This window comes from Emiliania huxleyi, assembly GCF_000372725.1.
Source record: "Emiliania huxleyi CCMP1516 unplaced genomic scaffold EMIHUscaffold_3, whole genome shotgun sequence".
NCBI lineage: Eukaryota > Haptophyta > Isochrysidales > Noelaerhabdaceae > Emiliania > Emiliania huxleyi.
The window spans coordinates 877,344-891,967 of record NW_005199770.1 but is presented as its reverse complement, the minus strand read 5'-3'; the positions used below and the strand labels follow the sequence as shown (position 1 = coordinate 891,967).

The following is a 14,624-nucleotide window of genomic DNA, read 5'->3' as shown; positions in this document are numbered from 1 at the left end:
GCGAAGCCCGCCGCGCCCGCCGCGCCCGCCGCGCGTCCGCCATCTGCGCGGGGAGCAGCTGCGCTCAACAGGCGCACCCCTTCCCGCCGCCGCCCTTGGCATCGTCCAGCTTGGTGCTCGAAGAGAGCGCGTCCTGCGGCGGAGCGGGCGGGCGTGGGGGTGAGCAGGCGAGTGGGCGAGAGGCGCGGCCGGGGAGGACGAGTCGGCTGTGGCTCTGAGCACTTGCGTGTGGCTGTGGGAGGCGGAGTGCTCTGCTGGCAAAAAGAGGGAGGCGAGGAGAGGAGAGGAGAGGAGAGGCGAGGCGAGGCGAGGCGGCCAGGGAAGAGGCGAGGAGAGAAGAGGCGAGGAGAGAAGAGGCGAGGAGAGAAGCGGCGCGAGGGGGAGAGGAGAGAGAAGAGGCCGCCAGCCGCACCTTGCGCGGCACGCACTGCGCCAGGTCGACGAACATCCGCCGCACGTTGTGCCCCGTCTTCGCCGACGTCTCAAAGTAGGACATCTCGTTTTCTCGCGCGTACGCCTGCCCCTCCTGTGTCGTCACCACGCGGTACTGCTCCAGGTCGCTCTTGTTCGCGGCAAGAGCGATCACCACGTGCGGCTGCCCGTAGAGCTTAAGGTCGTGCACCTGCTCCAGGCGGGCGGCAAAGGCGGTGGCGGGGAGGCGCAAGTCGCGGTGGCGGAGGAGGAGGCGGCTGTGGCGGAGGAGGGCGCGGCGGGGGGCGGCGGAGGCGTGGCGCGCCCAGCTCTTCGCGCCCTCGAACGACTCGAACGACGTGATGTCGTACACCACGATCGCCGCCTCTGCCCCCCGGTAGTACATCGGCGCGAGCGCCTTGTACCTCTCTGAGCCAGCTGTGTCCCAGATCCCAAACTGGATCTTGTCGTCCGAGTCGTCGAGCGGCACGGGAGACTGCAGGAATGCGGCGCCGACGGTCGTCGGGTGCTCTGTGTTGAACTGGTTCTTAACGAACCGGTTGACGAGGCAGCTCTTCCCGACGTTGGAGTCGCCCAGCTGCGGGCAGGCAAGCGGAGGTGCGGGTGAGCCCGCGGGGCGCGCGCGGGCGCGGGGTCAGCTGCGCGCCAACACGAGCTTGCACTCTGTTGTTCTGGGCGCCGCCATCCCGCCGTGTGCACAGGCCGGAGAGGAGTTCCGTCGTCGGCGCGACGGCGAGAAAAAGAATTGTGCGTGTACTTGCGGGCATTATAAAGAAAGCGTCGCATTAAGAAACCCTACCAAGCGATTTCCGCGAAAATCTAAGAAACCACGGCGCGCCGCAGGCGCGGCCCCGAGAAAAGGCCAGACACGAGTAGTGTGAACGGGAGCCCCAGCTGAAGCTCAAAATTGGCACGTGTGAGAGAGATTTTTATTATCTTTCTTCACGTGTGTGTCCAGTCCGAGCCTGACTGTACCTTCCGACATACACACATGGCACTAATACAACACAGGTAGAAAGAATCTCTCTCTCACACACAGGTACAGGTAGGTAGGTAGAAAGGTGAAGAACAGCCAGGCTCGGACTGGACACCGAACGGAGAAAAAAGAATTTACTCTTCGCCGCTCTTCGAACTTTCTGCGCGCGTCCTCCTCCTCCGCTCGACAGGAGCCCCTCGCCTCTCGACAGGAGCCCCATCGCAACTGAATGAGGGCGACGGTGCTGCAGGTGGCGCACGGGAAGCTGTTCGCGACCTATCGCGACGCGGTGCGGGCGATCCAGGTTTTTTCCCAGCTCCATGGGTACGAGTACCGACAGGTCCAGCTCGCTGACTCTGTGCCGCAGCGCTTTGCGCGAAACGCGAGCTGCGCCTACACCTGGAAGGTGGAGCACATTCTTCGCGAGCTCCGTGGCCCATCGCTGCGGGAGGGCGATTGGCTCCTATTTGTCGATGCGGACGTGACCCCCGCGGAGGACTCTGCTCTGGGAGACGACCTCCGAGCTCTCCTTCCGACAAACTCGAGCGACTCAGAGCCGTGCTTCCTAATCGCGCAGGATGGGCGGAGGGAACTCAACACGGGCGTGCTCCTCTTGCGCAAATCGGCCGATGCCATCGAGGTCGTCGCCGATTGGCTCGCGCGCCAAAAGGAGTACGAGATCTGCCGCTTCGGTGCGGATCAAATTGCGCTGCAATTTGTGCTCACGGCTTGGATTGCCCGCAGACTTGGCGCACAGCCACCCCTGAGATGCCCGGCACAGCCACTGCCGCGTCCAAGCAGCTTGCAGCCCGGCCACTACTCGCGGCTCGACGACTGCTACGTCACCGCAATGGCCACCCTGCAGATGCCTCACAACAAAAGGTCTCGCGCCGGCGTGTGCTTGATCCCGACGACCACGCCGCTAAACATTCACGACTTCTGGGGCACGCACCGGCCCGGATCGTTCTTCTACCACGGGAAGCGCGCAAGCTCCAAGGCGGCCAGGTGGCTCACGCGCAGACGAGCCTTGCTGTCGCAGGATGGCCGCCTGTCGGCTATCGCCCCCCCAGAGTGGGCTGCTGCCCCCTGCCCCAGGACTGCCGTGACGCGTGACTGCCTGAGGCGGTAAGATGTGGACAAAAAAAGGAGTCGGGCTCGGTTCGGACGAGGGACAGCACACACAGCAGCCGCCCGCGGGGCGAGAACGGAGAGGTACTCCACGACCACGTGTACGCCGCACAGCCCATTGTGCTGTCGCCCACCACCATCCACCTCCTCGCGCCCCAGTCTGGCCAGAACAGAGAGTGTACGACATCCGACCTGCGACGGGGACCCCGCGCCGTCACCGCCGTCAGCCCACGTGCCCCAACGCGATCCTCCCCCAACGGAACCCGACAAGGGGAAGGGACAGGGTTCCGGCTCCTACCCAGATAGGGGGTCTGTCCACACTGAGTCGCGCCAAAACGCCCTACCTACCTACCTATTGCGGGCGCCAACCGCCAGGCTCCGCGTGCCCCACCTACCTACCTATTGCGGGGCCGCGCAGCGAAGCGAAAAATACCCGTTTAGCCTTTCTGTGAACAACCCCTTGGAGTGTGAAGGCTTCGTAGCCCTCCGGTCTACTATTGAAGATCCGCAGGACTGGAGCGAAAAAAAAGCAAGCGAGTGTTCTGTGAATAGGCTCCGCGGGCGCCGCCGCCGCACCCGTCTCGGCTGGCGTCCCAGCCGCAGGCGACTCGTCTGGCATGGCCCGTTCGCGGCTAGCCGTCTCCCGCGCGAGCGAAGCGGTTTTTTAAACCCCTCCCCCCCAACACCCCCACCCCCACCCCCACCACCACCACCTACCTACCTATTGCGGGGCCCTCTGGGGCGGTCAAAAGCGGACCTACCTACCTATTGCATAGGGGCCAGCCAGTGCGGACAGACCCCCTATCTGGGTAGGAGCCGGCTGCTCGTTCCCAGGGTAGGGTGCCCACAGGACCCAAAAGAAAATAGCTTTGCGGCTCAAAAAGGGACGCACGAGGCAAATCTGATGTTGGATTGTTCCAACAGGAGCGAGGCCTCTTCCGTTGGGGGACCGAGTACATAGGAAACGAGGGTTCCCCGGTTTGTCACGCGCGAGCACGAGCGTGACACTGCACTTGGCGCCGAGCGCCCGCGGCACAGACCTTGTGCAAGCCGACCCTCGGTGGGAGCACCGGTCCGGACCGATGGCGCTCGGTGTGGAGCAAGCAAGACCCCCCCCCCCCCCCCCATCGGCGCGCGCTCGCCATTCCAACGGCCGCGAGGAGCACCAAGAGGACTCCTCATGGCTGCTCCCAAGTGGGCTTCGACCGGCCTCGACTGGGGGGGCGGGTTGTCCCGGTTGCGGACGCCTTCTGCAGCCCCCTGGGCCCGTGACAGCACCCCAAAACTGCCCCTCGGCGGCATACAGCACTGCCAGCCAGCCTCTTCCTCCTCCTAAGGGCTGTACTATAGGCCATATTGCGCCGCCTCCTACTGGCAGCCGGGCGGGCGCGCGCCGCGGGCGCCTCGGCGCGCGCACGGCTCGCAAAGTTCGAACGAGTACTGCCGCCCGGCCGCCTCAAGGCTGCCGGACGGCAGTACTCGCCTCGCAAGGCGCGCACCGGCTGCTCTGGCTGCTGCGCCGGCGGCCGCTGCGCTGGCCGCTGCTGCGCTGGCTGGCGAGCGGTACGGCCGCCGGCGGCCGCTGCACCCGCGCCTTCCCTCGCGGGCGCCGTCGCGCCGCGCGCGCCCAACTCTGCTGGCACACGGCACGCGTCGTCACACAGCCGCGGAGAACAGGCGGTGCTGTGCGCGAAGCGCGCGCGATCTCGTACTTTCAAGGCTGGATCCGGCCATTCCAAGGGTATACCTTTGAGAATCCCCAGCGTCCCTCCCTCCTAGTCACACTCTCAATATCTCGACTATCCAACATGAAGTGCTGCGATCGGGAGTCCCCCATTTCTTTTTTCCTTTCTTTTTTTGGGTCCTGTGGGCACCCTACCCAGGGAGCACACGTCCCCGTTCACACCTACACACGGGTAATCAACCCCGCTCCCCCATGAATATGAATCGCCGAACTTGAACGGCGGGCGCTTGACGAACCAGGGGGGAACGGGCGTGGCAACCACAACCACGTCGGGCGTGGTTGTGGCAACTCATGATCGAACCAGCGACTCATAGAGTGGAACCAGAGTCGAACGTAACCACGGCGGACGTGGTAGTGGCAACCACGGCGGACGTGGTTGTGGTCGGTCATGACACATGATAAAACCGGAAAGGAAAAATCAGGTGCGTCGTTGGCGTATTTTAGTTTTCTTAACGGTTGTTGGGACTTGAGCACTTGAGCACTGGATAGGGCCGATTCCGCGTGGTACGGGACCCCTCGATCGTGTTGGGACTAATCGATTTCACAGCGTGCTGGTCGTGAAGAGGCGCTACTATGATCGAGGGAGACCATGAACTGTCGAGCGGCCGCAAGGCAAAGGCCGCGCGCACAGAGAAGCTCCCCCCCGCCGTCGAGGGAAAGGCCGAGGGCGTGTCAAGCCCGTCGGCCCCGGACAAGGTCAAGGCGCTGTTCACGGGCGCGGTCATGACGCCCGAGCTCGCGCCGAAGTCCACCCTCCAAGGAGAAGAAACCTGTGCCCGCAGTCGGGGCTCTCGCCCCCCGGTGTGAACATGAACACGCCGTGCGGGAGCGCCCCCCACACCTCAGGGCGGAACCCAGGGCGGGCTCGAGCTTCCTGCTACGGTCTAGGATCGCGCGCGATGACGCAACGCTGGACCGACACGGCGGATGCCGAGCTGGTTCGGGCGGCCAGCGACGCCGACATCGACGCCATTGATCGCCTTCTCGCCGAGGGATCGGTTCCGAACGGTGTGGTCACGATGCAGTTCCCGATGGAGCTCCACGGCCGTCAAGTCATGGCCGCGGCGCCAGTGACTCCCCTGGGCGTAGCAATTCGTTCTTCGACTGGTGGCGGACGCGAGGCGGTGGCCGTCGAGCGGCTTCTGAGCGCAGGGGCGCTCCCGCTCGCAAACTCCGTCGGGCCTCAACAGCTGCCGGCGCTCGGCTTCTCGCTGCTTCTGAACGGGCCTCGGAGCTCGCCGAGACGCGCGTACGACTGCGCCCGCGTGCTCATCGCCGCGGGCGTGGCTGTGGAGGAGGCGGACGACGAGAACACCACACTGCTCAGCAATGCCGCACATGAAGGGGCGACCTTGGCCACGCGCCTGCTCCTCAACGCACGGGCCGATCCAAACCGCGCCAAGAGAAATGGTTCCACCCCCGCCTACAGGGCGGCGCAGGAGGGGCACGCGCCGTGCCTCCGCTTGCTGCTGGCCGCAGGCGCCGACGCGAATGCGCGCTTCCAGACCGGCGCGACGCCACTGCTGGTGGCCGTTGGTTATGGCCACCTCGAGTGCGTCAAGTTGCTGCTGGCTGCGGGTGCCGACGTTGAGGTGGTTGCCTCCGACGGCACCAAGCCAATCGACCACGCGAAGCGCGAGGACATCCAGGCCGAGTTGCTGTGGGCTCGCGCCATGATTTCCTCAGCACCCGATGGCAGGGCAGGGTTCGCATCGCTGCAAGCGACGGCGGCCGCTGGGTTTGCAAAGGGTGCGAGGGTTTCGGTGCACGGCCTTCAGTCCCGGCAGGAGCTCAACGGCGCAGTGGGACGCGTTCTTGAGGTCGACATGTCAAAGGGGCGCCTGAATGTTCAGCTCCGCGACGGCAGCGTCATCGCGCTCAAGGGCAGCAATCTGCAGGAAGCCCCTCCGGCGGAGGAGCAGCAGGCGGAGGGGCAAGGGTCGGTGCCGGTGAGCCGCGAGGAGGTGGTCGAGGCGCTGCAGACGGTAAATCCGCGCACTCTGCGCTGGCTGCTTTCGCGCGGGGACATTGACCCCGACATGCCCGTGCCGACGCATCTAGTGCCAAACGCGACGTCGCTGGGGCAGACGGCTTGCTTGCTGAGCATCGCATCGCTGTTTTCATTTGGCGGTGCACAGGGCGAGGACGCCGACAACTCCGCCGAAAACGCGATGATGTGGGACGGCGTTGGTCCGGCGCTGCTGGAAGCGCTCCTCGATAGTGGGGCCACGGTGGATGGGAGAGGAGGCGCGGAAAAGACGCCTCTCATGGTCGCCGCCAAAAACGGCAACCCGGGCTACGTCCGCCTACTCCTGGAGCGGGGCGCGTCGGTGTCGCTGCGCTGGCATGAGACCGGTGGCGATGCGCTGATGATGACAGGCATGTGCAAGCACGATGCGCGCGGCGCCGCGTGCGCGCAGATTCTGCTCGACGCCAAGGCGGACGTGGAGGGCGTGGACGGCGCTGGCTATACCCCGCTCCTCGCCGCCGCCGAATGGGGGCGCAGCGAGATCGTGGCAAAGCTCATTGCCGCGCGGGCAGAGCTCGACCGTAGCCCGTCGAAAGACAATGGGCCGGGGTACACCGCGTTGATGGCTGCCGTCAACTCGGACCATGATGAGGTGGTGTCGCTGCTTGTGGCGGCGGGGGCCGATTCGGCCGTCCGGTGGGCGCACTCGACGCTGGACGACGAGACGGAGGCTCGCACGGCTCGAGAGTGGGCGTTGCGCTTGAACGGGAAGGGGGCGGTCAAGATAGCAAAGCTGCTTGAGACCCTTGACGACGTGATCGCCGAGGCGACAGTGGTGGGTGTCTTTGATGTGAATGGCGACCTCCTCGTCTGCGAAAGTGACCTCCTCGTGTCCGTCGTGAGCAACAGCGATGAGGCACACACCAGCGACGCCGACGCCTTGCGCGCCGCCCTTGACGCCGGCGAGGCGAGCGAGGAGGATCTGATCGACGAGTTGCGCGACATGATGCGCATCGCACAGGCGTTCCAGGCGGACGAGGTCTGCGACGTGGCTCGAATGGCCCTGGAGGCCTTGTGCAAGGCGGAAGAGGTGGCGCTGCACCCTCCGGAGGACGCGCTGCTGCCTAGGGGGAGCGTGCCCGTGCTCGGCGGGCGCGTGCGGCTGCAAGGGCTCACGAGCGAGGGCGCGCCCAACGGCAAGCTGGGCCGAGTCTTGTCGTACAACAACGATGGCAGGCGGCGTTTCGGCGTGCAGGTGGAAGGGAGGCGGGGCGCTCTCTCTCTCCGCCCACAGAACCTCGTCGCCGTCGACATTGACCCGCTGCCGCTGTGCGAGCACGAGCCGGGCACTTTTGTGGAGCGGCTGCAAGCAGAGCTCAAGGAGGCGGGTCTCCCGTCATACGAGGTGGTGGACTGGACCCGGCTCGCAGAGACAACCGCCGATCCTATGCACTTGATGGAGACTGCTGTGCTCGGACACGCCTTCAGCCGCCACAAGCTCACCCTCTTCTACGTGCAGCGGACGCCGCGCAATGAGGGCTTCTTCGTGGCGGAGCGCGAGTATTACGGGCGTGATCGCGGCGGCAACGCGGCGGCAATGCCGTGGCTGGTCTTCTCGGGCCGGCGGCATGGGAGCCCCGATGGGCCGGTTGGCGGGACTCTCATCCCGCCGCAGGGTCGGCGGTGTTCGACGATCCCCTTCATGCTGCGTCTCGTGCGCACCATCCTCTCTCCCCGGGTCGAGTGCACCGTGTGCCTCGCGCCGCAGGACCTGATGGGCTCCTCCCAGCTGCCGTGCGTGCACTTGTTGTGCTCAGACTGCGCAAAGAAGCTCTACCCCCTCGAAAGGCCGGGGCTCACCTGCCCCACCTGCAAGGAGCACTTTCCTCGGCACGCCCTCATCTCCCTCGAGGGGAGGAACTTCGGGGGCAACACGCTGATGACGAGCGATGTGGCCTTTGCAGAGGTGTGAAGTAGGCTACTTGTACTACGGGCGCTGCCATATTTTCGCTGGTGTAAGACCTAGAGACGAAGAAAAGAGAGTAGTGGGGAGACACCGTGTTTTACGGCTTTACGATGTGTCCCAGCACCCCCACAGAGAGGGGGCGCTCTGTGCATTGGAGTATGCCGCGCAGTGTGCGTGTTCCGCGTAGACGGGCAGGCGCGAGAAGTATTAAGGTGGGTCCGTGCACACGTACACCGTGAGACATGGACAGGTCAGCTGCGCCAGCGAGGCGCTCGCGTATCGCAATGTGTCCCCAAAAAACAGGACTCTCGAGAAAGGAAGTACGAACAGTGCCGCATGCGCACCTGTACAGCGCCACTCGAGCCGCCGCTTCCTCCGCCCCTCGCAGCCCTACCCTGCTCAGCGAAAGGTGAGCAGCCCCGCGTTGCTCCCCTGGCACTGCGGCCGCGATTGGGTATGTGAGAGCAGGCTGTGGAGAGCGCGGAACTGCTTGCCGCACGCTGGGCACGAGTAATTGTCGCCGCCCTCAGTGTAGCCGGACGACCACTCCTGCGAGCCGTCTCCGTCGAAGGTGAGCAGCTTCTGCCCCGTGGTGAAGCGCATGCCCGAGCCCGCCTCCATCTGCCGAGCGTAGCCATAGGCCATGCGCCGCGCGTCGTCGGCGCCGGGACAGTGCGGACAGGAGCCCGACTCGAAGTGCTGGGCGGTGTCCGCCATGCTGCGGTACTTCCGGCCGCACGCGGGACACGGAACTGTCCGCTCAGCGCGCGCGGGCGGCGCCTGCGCCGGTGCGCGTCTCTCGTAGTACCCACCGTACCCGTGGACGCGAGGGTTATCCAGCACCTCGCGCAGCTCGCGGTAATCGTCGATGTCGCGCCGGAACAGCTGCGACTTGCCACGGCGCGGATGGTTGAGGTACGAGCCAACGGTGCCTGTCGTGCACCAGATGTTGAGCTGCATCTGGTCGCCGTTCCCGTCTAGCTTGCGCAGGATGACGAGCTCACCCTGGCTCCACTGATAGTCGTGTTTGTACCAGCCGTAGTACTCGCCCTCGTCGATCACGCGGGTGGGATCGAGGGTCGTCATCGGCGGTGCCCAGGGGGGCCACGCGCGCCCAAGGAACGCGCGGGGGAACGTCCAATGAAATCGATGAAACGTTCTCGGGGTGGCAGAGGGTGGGGCGCTGGGGCGCGCTCGCTTGCGCGCGAGCTTTCCCAGAGCAACAGTGGTCTCTGGGGGCGAGCCTCGGCGAGACTGCGTCTACAGCTGTTCCCACCGCAGGCTGGAAGTACTCGGCGCTTTTGTTTTGAGCTTAGCCTTCGATGTTATGAAACAACGCAAGGCGGACATGGCATATCGCTCTCGGGCCCACAGACATCCCGCACACTCGCCGCACACCCGCCGCCCCCGCGCGCGCCCCACCCCGGCCGGGAGAGAGGGGAGTGACAGTTTGGGACGGCGACAGCCCGAGTATGTTGAGTCCTGGCTCAACAACGCAGGGTTCAAGAGGGGGTGGTCCGGCTCACAAGTCCGGCTCACGCGCCTCGAGCTGACCATCTACCGCACTGAACACTTCCGCCCCCTCGCTCCCAACCTTTTGTTTTTCGTTGAGCGGTGCTTCGACACCGAGATCGTTCAAAGGATCTGTCGGTCGGTGGAGACTTGTTCGCACCGGTATGCTTGCCCTTTTTGTGCTTCTGATAGCTATGCTCTTAGTAGACTGTGGATGTGTTCACAGTCATGTGTGGAGTTTCGGCGTCCGCCAATTAGGCTGAAGAAGGTTTTCCTCTCGCACCCCGTCTGTTTTCCTTTCCTTTTTTCTCTGCAGCACCCTCTCTTTTCCTCTCTATTTTCCCGGGAAAACCATCAAATTTTCCGGGCTCTGAGCCGAGTCTGAGGCTGGTTTGGGCCCAAAATCAGCCAAATCGGCAAAATACCGGGTATTTTGCGGGGAAAACCCCGGTATGCCTCAGTTATTCCAATTCTCTTTCCGCCAGTGCGCGCCAGACCGTGCCCAGTGTTGTCCGAGGCAGTTTTGTTGTAAGACTCTTTCCGCTGGCTCTGTCCGCCGGGACGGATCGCTGCAGGTGCAGGAGGTGTAACACTGACTGACTGCTGGTTGGCGGCCCACCATGTGCATGTGGCGGCCCAACATGCTCTCCCGCCCTTCTCGGCTCTCCACCCTGGCGTGCCGCCCTTTTCGTGAAGCGCGCCGCTCCTGCTGGGTCCGCCGCAGCGAGACCACCTCGTACCTTCGCGACCCACGGCGGGACCGCGAGCTCTACCTGATTGGCACGGCACACGTCTCGCAGCGTTCCGCCGAGGAGGTCCGCGAGCTCATCCATCTCGTTCGTCCTGACCACGTCGCCGTCGAGCTGTGTCCGGCGCGTGCGGCGCGACTGCGGCAGGGCGACCGCGAGGCGGACTTCCTGCGATCTCTCACCGCCGCCGCCGGTGGCCATGGTGGGATCGGCGCATTTTTCGCTGCGCTCAACGGCCTCTGGAAGGCGCTCGGTCTGGTGCCGGGCGTCGACTTCAAGGCGGCGCTGGACGCCGCCGACGCGGTGCAGGCGCCGGCGCACTGCATCGACCGCGACGTGAACGAGACGCTGCGGCTGCTGCGCGGCGCGCTCGGGGAGGTGTCGCTGCCGCGCTTGATGACGACGACGCCGCCGCCCGAGCTCGTGGGCAGCACGCTCGGCGCGGGCGGCCTCGCCGAGGCGGTCGAGGCGCTCAAGGACCGGAGGCAGGTCGCGGCGCTGAGGCGATTCCTCGAGGACGCCGCGCCGCCCGTGGTGGAGGTGATGCTGCACCAGCGCGATCGGCTGATGGCACGCCGGCTGAGGCAGGCCTGTCCGCGGGGCGTGGCAGTGGCGGTGGTAGGCTTGGCGCACATGGACGGCGTCGAGAGGGAGGTGCTGGCGCAAGAGGACCTAGCGGCGCTGCCGGAGAGGTAGCACATATGCTTCCGTACACAGCGTACTCTATCTCTATTTTTTCAGTCTGATTCATTGTTTTGGATTTTGCTCGCTCGGTCATCGCGAACAGGGAATGGCATACCGAATGGCGCAACTCAGCAACACCCAACTGGCAAAAAAGTAAAACGAACCCCCCCCCCCCCCGCCCACACCTGTACTCTCAGAACTCAGACACACTGCAAGTCTGTACATCTACACTCTCTGTGTAGCAATTTCACCGTATAAACGAGGCGTGCATGCTGGCCTCGCCTGTCCCGTACCGTACTGTGGACGTAGCGGTGAGCGCTAGCTATATATTCGCGTCACAAACCGTTCGCGATGTGGGGCGGCTCCGCGCTCAGCTTGGAAACGCCACGGTCACCTCGACGACCGTGCACGTAGCCCCCTCGCCCAGCTTGAGCACCTCCCTCCGCTTCGTCGGCTTGAGGTAGGTGAGCGGCGGGAAGAGCACCTCGCGCTCGCCGGGGAAGGCGGAGAGGAAGGCGATGTCGGCGCCGCGGTCCATGAAGGAGGAGGTGCGCAGCTTGAGCAGCAGGCTCGCCTGGCTCGCAGAGTACTTGAGCGCGACCACGATGTCCGTCGTCGTCGACATGCACGCCAGCTCGGAGCCGCCCCGGCGCTCAAAGTCAGCGGTGACGCACATGTCGCGCATGCCACGGTAGAGGTCGGCCGGCTCGTGCGCGCCGGCGACGCCGGCCCCGACCGCGCGCAGCTTCTTGATGCCGTCCGAGAGCTTAAGGATCGTCACGGGGAACGGGTGCGCCCCCTTGCGCTTCGTGTTGCGCAGCGGCACGTTGAGCGATCGGTACGCGTTGGTCGTGTACATGCGGAGCGCGAGCACGTGGCCCGCGTCGAGGCCGGCGGAGCGGGCGCTTGGATGGTTGACAAAGTCGTCAAAGGTCTCGCTCCTCCGACCTTCGTCCATCTTCCCGTTCGGCCACTCCCGATCCGACATGCCCGCATGCTGGTTCAAGACGTAGTCGAGGCACCACAGGTCGTCCATAGAGCCGTGGCGCAGGAACTCCTCGCGGATCGACTCCACGGGGTCACCCATCAGGCACAAGATCTCCGCTTCGCTCACGCCGAGCAGGTTGTGCAGTCCCAGCGCGGCCTGAACGGGAGCGCCGATGCTCATTTCCTGGATAGCGCCGCCAAACTTGCCGTAGCCCTCTAGCGGCCGGATGTGGCCTGCAGGGGTGGCGATACTCGCTACGGCCGCCTCGAGGGCATCGCGAAGCGAGCACTTGTCGGGCCGGGAGCCGCCAGGACTGGGAAGCGCTATTGCAGACATGCTAGTTTGCAATAAGGAAGGCGGCAATGATAGCCGTCGGCTCGGCCGCCCACTGGATAGGTTGGCAGCATCGTCGCCATCGTTGCCAGTGTCGCCAGACGCTGCTAACCTCTCAAGCCGCTCCAGCCTAGCGTCGTAGCCCTCGGCCGACCTGGCGTCGTAGCCCCCGGCTGGCCTAGCCTCGGCCTGCGCTTGAGAGGTGGGCCGCAAGCTTGAGAGGTGCGCAAAGACCTGGCGGCGACCTCGCTCGAGCCTGGCTCCGTAGCCCTCGGCCGGCCTGGCCTCGGCCTGCGCGCGATCCCAGGCTCGCCAAACCCTTTTGGTGGGTATCCTCTGGAGCATGGCCCGGCGCCTTGGGTTCCTTGGCGACGCGACGTGGTTCTCGGGCGCCACGAGCGACACGCGAGGCTTGCGGTCGACGTCAACATACTGCTTGTAGGCTACAGCTCCGAGGGCCCCAAGAACGAGGAGTGTTGCGATAACGATGCCAGCAATCTCCCCCCCAGCAAGGCCTGGGACTGGAGGCGGCGGTGATGGCGGCAGTAAGGGCGGTGGCGGGCTCGGCGGCGGCGGCGTGGGCAGCGGCGGCGACGGAGGCAGCGGCGAGGGCGGCGGCGGCGACGGAGGCGGCGACGAGGGCAGAGGTGGTGACGGAGGTGGGCTCGGCGGTGGAGGGTTCGGCGGCGTTGAGGGTGGCGATGGCGGAGGCGATGGCGGTGGACGCGGTGGGAAGAGGACTTGGACATTCGATTGCACATCGCAGGTCTCGCAGAGCGCTTGCGTTGCATTCTTGACGGCGTCCTCGACATATGTCATTCTGACTGTGGCGAGAGTGTCCAGCTCTAACGAGCCATCTGCCTCGAAAACCTTGTCGAACTCGTAAAGGATACCGATGAAGACTGGCGAGCCCAAGGGGGCCCTCGGAGGAAATGGGATCAAGGGCCTCAGATCTTTATCAAAGACCGGCACAGGCACTTCCAAGTATCGCTCTTCAGGCCTCTTGACGCACCCCCCTGACTGACAGGCATCGCCGCATGAACCCCACGTGATTTTGAATACCTTCCTGCCGTTCGGTGCGTCAGTATCGTCGTCCTCGACATTGCATGTTCCTCCACCACCGTCCTGTGTGCACCAACTTGAGTAGAATTGCTGGAAGTCAAGTTTTGAATATATCGCGGACGACTCAGATCCCACTTCGAAGCGTGATTGCTGACACACACGTTCATTCGTAATCGTCAGTCGTCGTCGATGCTGCTCGTCATGCAATGCACGCGAACGACGACGGAGTTGCCCGCGGATAGCGTCAATCACTTGTTGCACAGTCGCGTCTCCTAGCTGCGATGCGTTGGTGAAGGAAATGACCGCTGAATCCTTGACAACGATGGCCAGCGGCGACGACGGGGGCGGCGAGGATGGCGGCGGCGGCGGCGGCGGCGGCTGTGAGGGCGGCGGAGGTAACGGCGGCGGAGGAGGGGCTTGAGGCAGACCAGCAGGGACCATGGGGGGGAAGAGCGGCGGCGGCGGCATCGGAGGCGGTGGGGGTGGGGGCGGTGGCGAAGGCGGCGGGGATGGAGGTGACACCGGGGGCGGTGGCATCGGGGGCGGCAACGAGGGTGGCGAGGGCGGCGACGGCAGCAGGGTGTAGGGCACGTCGGGAAGGACGCTGGTCTGATTGGCGCCATCCTTGCCCCAGCACTCTGCGTGCCCCGTGTCTGCCCTCAAAGCGCACGTGTGGAGACCGCCCGCAGAGATCTGCGCGTAGGACACGTTTGACGGCGCGGAGCTCTGGCGCTCGATGTTGCGACCCCAGCACTCAGCCAGCGCCGTGTCTGCCCTGATGGCACAGGTGTGATTCCCGCCGGCAGAGACCTGAATGAAGGCTACGCCAGGCAACGGGGTGCTCTGGTTGTCAGTGTTGCTACCCCAGCACTCGACGCCATTGTCCTCCCGCAAAGCGCATGTGTGGAGCCCACCTGCAGAGATCTGCGCATAGGACACGTTTGCCGGCGCGGTGGCCTGGCCTTCAACGTTCCGACCCCAGCACTCTGCATGGCCGGTGTCTTCCCGCAGAGCGCAAGTGTGATACGTGCCTGCAGATACTTGCGTGTAGGTCACGCCACCGAGCCGTCGGCGACCGCCA

At 64.9% G+C, this 14,624-nt stretch overlaps 4 protein-coding genes across 4 annotated transcripts; 2 read left to right on the top strand and 2 right to left on the bottom strand.

Annotated features, from left to right (window-relative positions):
- Window positions 1–64: 64 nt before the first annotated feature.
- On the bottom strand, window positions 65–1,117 carry Rab5a (Rab5a, rab family GTPase; the record flags this gene model as incomplete). Its single annotated transcript, XM_005775595.1, has 4 exons — window positions 65–133; window positions 413–622; window positions 737–1,009; window positions 1,079–1,117. 4 exons carry the CDS (start codon window positions 1,115–1,117, stop codon window positions 65–67), a joined length of 591 nt encoding a protein of 196 aa, XP_005775652.1.
- A 4,062-nt stretch (window positions 1,118–5,179) lies between these two features.
- Window positions 5,180–8,221, top strand: EMIHUDRAFT_95474 (hypothetical protein; the record flags this gene model as incomplete). The annotated part of the gene is made up of 3 exons (XM_005775230.1): window positions 5,180–5,733; window positions 5,980–6,858; window positions 7,129–8,221. The coding sequence occupies 3 exons, from the start codon at window positions 5,180–5,182 to the stop codon at window positions 8,219–8,221; spliced, it is 2,526 nt and encodes an 841-aa protein (XP_005775287.1).
- Window positions 8,222–8,614: 393 nt separating this feature from the next.
- EMIHUDRAFT_195259 (hypothetical protein) lies at window positions 8,615–9,301 on the bottom strand (the record flags this gene model as incomplete). Its single annotated transcript, XM_005775229.1, has 1 exon — window positions 8,615–9,301. The coding sequence occupies one exon, from the start codon at window positions 9,299–9,301 to the stop codon at window positions 8,615–8,617; it is 687 nt and encodes a 228-aa protein (XP_005775286.1).
- A 1,046-nt stretch (window positions 9,302–10,347) lies between these two features.
- Window positions 10,348–11,172, top strand: EMIHUDRAFT_95473 (hypothetical protein; the record flags this gene model as incomplete). The annotated part of the gene is made up of 1 exon (XM_005775228.1): window positions 10,348–11,172. The coding sequence occupies one exon, from the start codon at window positions 10,348–10,350 to the stop codon at window positions 11,170–11,172; it is 825 nt and encodes a 274-aa protein (XP_005775285.1).
- Window positions 11,173–14,624: the final 3,452 nt, after the last annotated feature.